Below are 5,532 nucleotides of genomic sequence, written 5' to 3'. Positions count from 1 at the left end.
ATACTGGCCCTGTTCTTGGTATCAGATCAATTGCGAAGTCCACCTCTCGACTTGGTGGCAATCTTGGAACCTCCTCAAGAAACACATCTGCAAACTCTTCTACCACATGTATTCCACTGATCTACTCGTCTGCGTTTTCTCTTTGCTCTTTCACCATCACTGCAAAACAAATCGCTCCATCCTTGAGATCATGCATGAATTCTTTCGATGTTGACACCTCAAAACCTTCTGGTTCTTAGAAAACTAATTTCTGACGTCCGCAATCAATCAACACATGGTTATCAACTAACCAATCCATCCCCAAGATCACGTCCAAACCCTCAAGCGGCAGACATACCAAGTTGACTTTGAACTTATGTCCTCTCACTACAATCGGACACCCAACGCAACTTGTCCAGATGTTAGAGTAGAGACAATTAGCTCACACCCCATATCAAGTACAGAGAGAGCAATATTCTCCACACATAACAAGGATACAAACGAGTGTGTCGCACCTGAATCAAACAGAACAAGTACATTTTCTTCAAACAAAGAACAAGTATCAAGTATCAAATTACCTGACTTCTTTGCTTCAGTCCCAAACATGGCAAACACCCTGCCTGATGCCGTTGGCTTCCCACCGTCAAAAGTCTTCTGAGGCACCGCACCATACGCTTTTCTTTGAGGTCAGTCACGAGATATGTGCCCATGCTTGTTGCACTTGAAACATGTCCTTACTTCCTTCTTGATATCCACGAGTTTGGGACAGTTCCTTCTATGATGATTTCCGCCACATTCAAAGCACTTCAGGATCCCCCGACTGAAAAAATGTGGTCTTTCATAAGGCTTCTTCTGATTCTTGCTCCCTGAGAAACTTCCTTTATGAATCCTCATTACTCGTCCTTTCTCCTCTATTCGTTCCACCACTTTAGCTTGCTCCACAAGTTCAGGGAAATGATTGATTTTCAAAAGGATGAGGGCTTTCATCAAATCATGGCGCAAACCTCTCTCAAACCTTCTGCACTTCCATTGCTCGCTCAAATTCTGGGTATAGAATCGGGCCAGATATTCAAACCTCTCCTTGTAAGCTTGTACTGACATATTGCCTTGTTGTAGAGTCAAGAATTCTGCCTCCCGCTCCATTTTAGCATTGGCAGGAAAGTACCTCTCTAAGAATCTGGTCTTGAAGTCCTCCCAACAAGCAACTTCTCCTCGAGCATCCATCTCAATATGAAGGCCGCGCCACCAATATTCTGCCTCCCCGGCCAGCATGTAAGTAGCAAAAACCAGTTTCTGCGCCTCCAAGCAATCAATTGCAGCAAAAATCTTCTCATTACAGCAAATCCAATCGTCAGCTTCGTCTGGAGTAACCTTCCCATTAAACTTAATAAGGTTGTGACGCAAAAAATCATTCATGCCCACACGAGGTCTGGCTGCTTGTTCAACCTGTTGCTCTTGTTGTCCTTGGAGTACCTGATGGACAAATTTATGAACACCAAAATATGATGTCACAAACTTGTTTTTCAATCGGCAAGTATGACCGAATCGTTCAAGTAATAAACTTGGTAAGACCAAGTATCGTTCTTCCCAAAGGACTCACGGCCTAGTTTAGTTATGTGATTTCTTGATTAGCTAAGACTTAAAGACGAAATATTTGGAGTTTAATATGCAAGAGACGAAAATTAAATATGTATGCATGAAGTTTTTGATCAATGGCAAAAAGCAAAAGATAAACACTTTCAATGAAATATATGAATGAATATGTTGTTGGGGGTCAATTTCATCTTATCCACTCTCATATATTTTAGGAATTCAACATTCAAATCATCATTGTTAATGCCACTCTCTAAAGTACCTTTCTAGAAGGCTTCTCCCTAATCACGAGTTCATACAATTCCTAGCATTCCTAATGATCAGTTCATAAGTGCAGGAGCTTAACGACAACCAATATAATATTGGGAGAAATTCCCCGGATCTAGACTTCCTCGTACGTTCCCGTATCGACAAAACCAATAATCATGCATCGAATGAGTTAAACAATGCAAGCATTAAGCAAAGAGGAAAAACCCTAACTAATGATGAAAGAAAGCATAAATCTTAGATTAAGATGCAAGCATAAATTCCATATATGAGAGCTTCAAGAGATTACATTGATTCCCCAACAAACATACAAGGTTTAGTTCACCATATTCATGGTGAACCTAGATGAATTACAATGAAAGTATGAAAGAATAAACCCTAAAAAGGTGAAGAGGTAGCCTGAGCATCCAAGATCCTCCTTCAAAGGGGTGGAAGAGAGAGTGTTTGCCTCGTTTCTGCCAAAGATCCCTAACCCTAGGAAACCCTAAAGCTTATATATCATTCGTAAATTACAAAATGTCAAGTCCAAGCCCATTAAAGTGACGCTCAGCGGTAAACTACCGCTCAGCGGTAAGTGCGTCAACTTGGTTCTTCCCCTCAGCGGCCATTTTGCCCCTCAACGGACCTCCCGTGACCTTCTGAGTGCCGCTCAGCGGTAAAATGCCGCTGAGCAGTAACTTCGGCTTCTCCTTTTTCACTCTTTGATTCCTTTTTTGATTCCATCTCTCTCATTCTTCACTTCTTTCACTAAATTCACCTTAAAACCTGCACAAAAACACTGAAATCAAGCATAAACCTGTCCAGCTCTCTTATTTCTGAAAATATGAATAAAAGTATGATTTCAAGCTAGTTTCTAAGTCTAAAGGTTGCTTTTAGTATCAATTTTAAGCATGAAAATAACAGTTTTTCAACTGTTATCAGTACCCTAGATATTTGTCGAAGAGCCTGTGCGAGTTTCACAATGGCATTGAGTGGAGGAGGAGTTCTTGCCCGTCTTGACATCCTCTAATATTCAAAATTACAATTAAATGTGGAAACTATCATACCATTATCAGGAAAACACAACAAAGCTAGTCGACCTCACTCCCCAAGGCCCCAAAAGATTTTTCGAAAACCAAAGCTCTGATACCAAAATTGTAACACCCCTTATAGAATATATTAATAATAATAATAATAATCTTGAAGCATGAATCTTATGAAAGTGTTTTTTTTTTAAAACAATACACCACATAAACAAACCATACACACATCATAAGTTCATATATTACAACAAACCAAGTCTTAATTGTTTCCTTAAAATAACAAAATCAAACAAACATAAATAAGAAAACATTATAAAAATCCCAACAAGTTTTATTTCCCGTCTCTCTCGAAGAGCTATTCCAATCCAGCTTTATCTGCAATACCATCTACTCTCGTACAAGTACGATCATCGCAGGTGGAAACCACAACCACAACATGCAAGGGTAAGTAACTAGAAGTATCATATAAAAAAAACACATCATAAACCCATTACATATAAACTATAACAATTTCCATGACTTAATATAAATCGACACATATGACATTGCAGACTAGTCTTTCATAAACTAATGTTGTTTCCTTGTAATTTGTCGTCATAACTTGTTCTCAATAACAAACGACTCGAGTCGTCTTCCATCGCGACTTCAGACTTATCTCCCCGACTCCTCAAGGACTAACGAGTAAAAACATCGATACTACGCGTAACGATGCACTATACTCAACACGAGCCGAAGTCATTGGGCGAGACATTCACTTCCTCGCGCAGAAGAAGGTGACACTCGAATCTCAGTCTCACGTGAGATTCGCATTTATTATAATATTAAAATGCTCACAAGATAGACGAAGTTACAAGTAAATAACATAGTGTATATACCAACATAAAAAAAAAATAAACGTGCTCAATCACGGATTCATACATATTCTCAATAACATGTATAAATAAACCAATATTAGATCAAGAAAATAACCAACAATTCTCAATAATTGTTTCAAAATACTACCAAAGAAATTACGGATTCATACATATTCGCCGAACGCTATTTGGACGGAACTATTCACCAAACGCTATTTGGACGAACACTATTCAACGAATGCTATTTGGTCGAACACTATTCAACGAATGCTACTTGGACGGACGCTATAAGATCAAGCGTAATCAGGCCGAACGCTACACACCGAGCACCATAATAGATTGAGCACTATTTGGCCGAGCGCTATTTGAACGAACGCTAAGATTGAGCACTTCGACTTAACTGTTTGTACGAACGTTCAAATATCAAGCATCATCAAAGACCGAACGCTTATGATCCAACCCTAAGAATCCAAATTAAGGACGAACGACTACAATCACTAATACATCAAACCGAATGCTCGAGTCACCCATACACGAAGCACTACAGTCACCCATACACGAAGATTGATCGCCGAACGCTCACCAAAACAAGCCCAGAACGAACGATAACGCTCGTTACTGGAGGATACAAGACCGAATGGTTATTTGGCCGACCACTATTGTCGATCATTGTTGGGACGAACGTCTAATATGTTACTACTTTCACCCAAGGACGAACGCTAAGGCTGGGTACATCAGAAAATAAAACCGAACGCTCATAGTATTTTGGCCGATCACTAATTGGTCGAGCCATTTGGACGAACACGCGTTCTGCAGAATTCTGCAGAATCGCACCAGATTTTCCAGAAACCCAGAAACGCCATTTTTTTTTCATCCCTTTTTCTCAAATCTTCTTCAACAACACAATTTTACAACCACTCATACAGATTCATACACAACAAAGTCACTCTAAATACGAAATTTGTTCATCAACGGTAGTATATTATAGATTTCAGTACACACATGCATGGTTTATACAATCCAGAGAAAGGATCTAGCTCCCCTCACCTTCTACCCATCATACAATATGTTAAACCCCTTACCTTCTACCCATCATACAATATACATGCACCATCAAACATACATATATAGTCTAGTTTTTAACTACCCCAACATGCATACAGTTATATAAATCCTAGTTTCCCCCTCTTACCTCTAGTTCAAGTGAGTTTCCAAAATCCTTTGAGTTTCAAAGCAAAGACCAACAAGATGCCTTCCTTTCCTTGCGTAGCAATAGTGCTTCCCACAATTCAAAACTACACTCCCAACCTATGATTTAACATAGTATCTGTATATTCCTCCACTCTCTGACATAGACTAGAGTTTATATAAGAAAAATGGTAGAGTTCTTATCTAAGTCACAACTCACGTTTTTAATATGCCCCAACTAAACTTAACCATAGGTTTCTTTTACTTAACTCTACAACCTCTCCAAAACCAAGCATAACAAAACAAAACAAATCATGGAAAATCTTGCAACACCTTTTGTCAACTACTGTCACGTTCACAACCTCAAATCATGCAAAAAAAAGAGGAAACACAAATGTTAAATACATCCAAAACTAAGTACTAAACTATGTTTCCTTTCTTATCATAAACATGAAAAGCCGAAACACATAAAAACTTTAGAAAATTAAAATAAAATTAGTACTCATTAAATTTTTTATTCACTTTCTTAATATTTTCATTACACAAATACATATCATAATTAATTATTTAGTAACACAAAATATAGTAAAATAAAAGTATATTTTTATTTTACACAGGTCTTACAGAAT

The 5,532-nt window shown here is 38.3% G+C and overlaps 1 protein-coding gene across 1 annotated transcript; it reads right to left on the bottom strand.

Moving 5' to 3' along the window:
• Positions 1-366: 366 nt before the first annotated feature.
• LOC148200299 (uncharacterized) lies at positions 367-2,841 on the bottom strand. The gene is made up of 4 exons (XM_088112892.1): positions 2,764-2,841; positions 718-1,452; positions 558-633; positions 367-494 (listed from the first exon to the last, which is right to left on the bottom strand). Exons 1-4 carry the CDS (start codon positions 2,839-2,841, stop codon positions 367-369), a joined length of 1,017 nt encoding a protein of 338 aa, XP_087969018.1.
• Positions 2,842-5,532: the final 2,691 nt, after the last annotated feature.

This window comes from Vigna umbellata, chromosome 4 (genome assembly GCF_029865625.1).
Source record: "Vigna umbellata cultivar VRB3 chromosome 4, Vumbellata_1.0, whole genome shotgun sequence".
NCBI classification, from domain to species: domain Eukaryota; kingdom Viridiplantae; phylum Streptophyta; class Magnoliopsida; order Fabales; family Fabaceae; genus Vigna; species Vigna umbellata.
The sequence above is the reverse complement of the archived record's forward strand: the minus strand, read 5'-3'. Positions and strand labels throughout refer to the sequence as shown.

Excerpts from the sequence above, each read along its gene's own strand:
- LOC148200299 (XM_088112892.1), bottom strand. The coding sequence starts at position 2,841 with ATGTCAAGACGGGCAAGAACTCCTCCTCCACTCAATGCCATTGTGAAA. Across the intron at positions 634-717 it reads TCGTGGATATCAAGAAGGAA|AAGACTTTTGACGGTGGGAA; the intron begins GTAAGGACATGT and ends GCGGTGCCTCAG. Across the intron at positions 495-557 it reads GACTGAAGCAAAGAAGTCAG|GTGCGACACACTCGTTTGTA; the intron begins GTAATTTGATAC and ends TGTTTGATTCAG.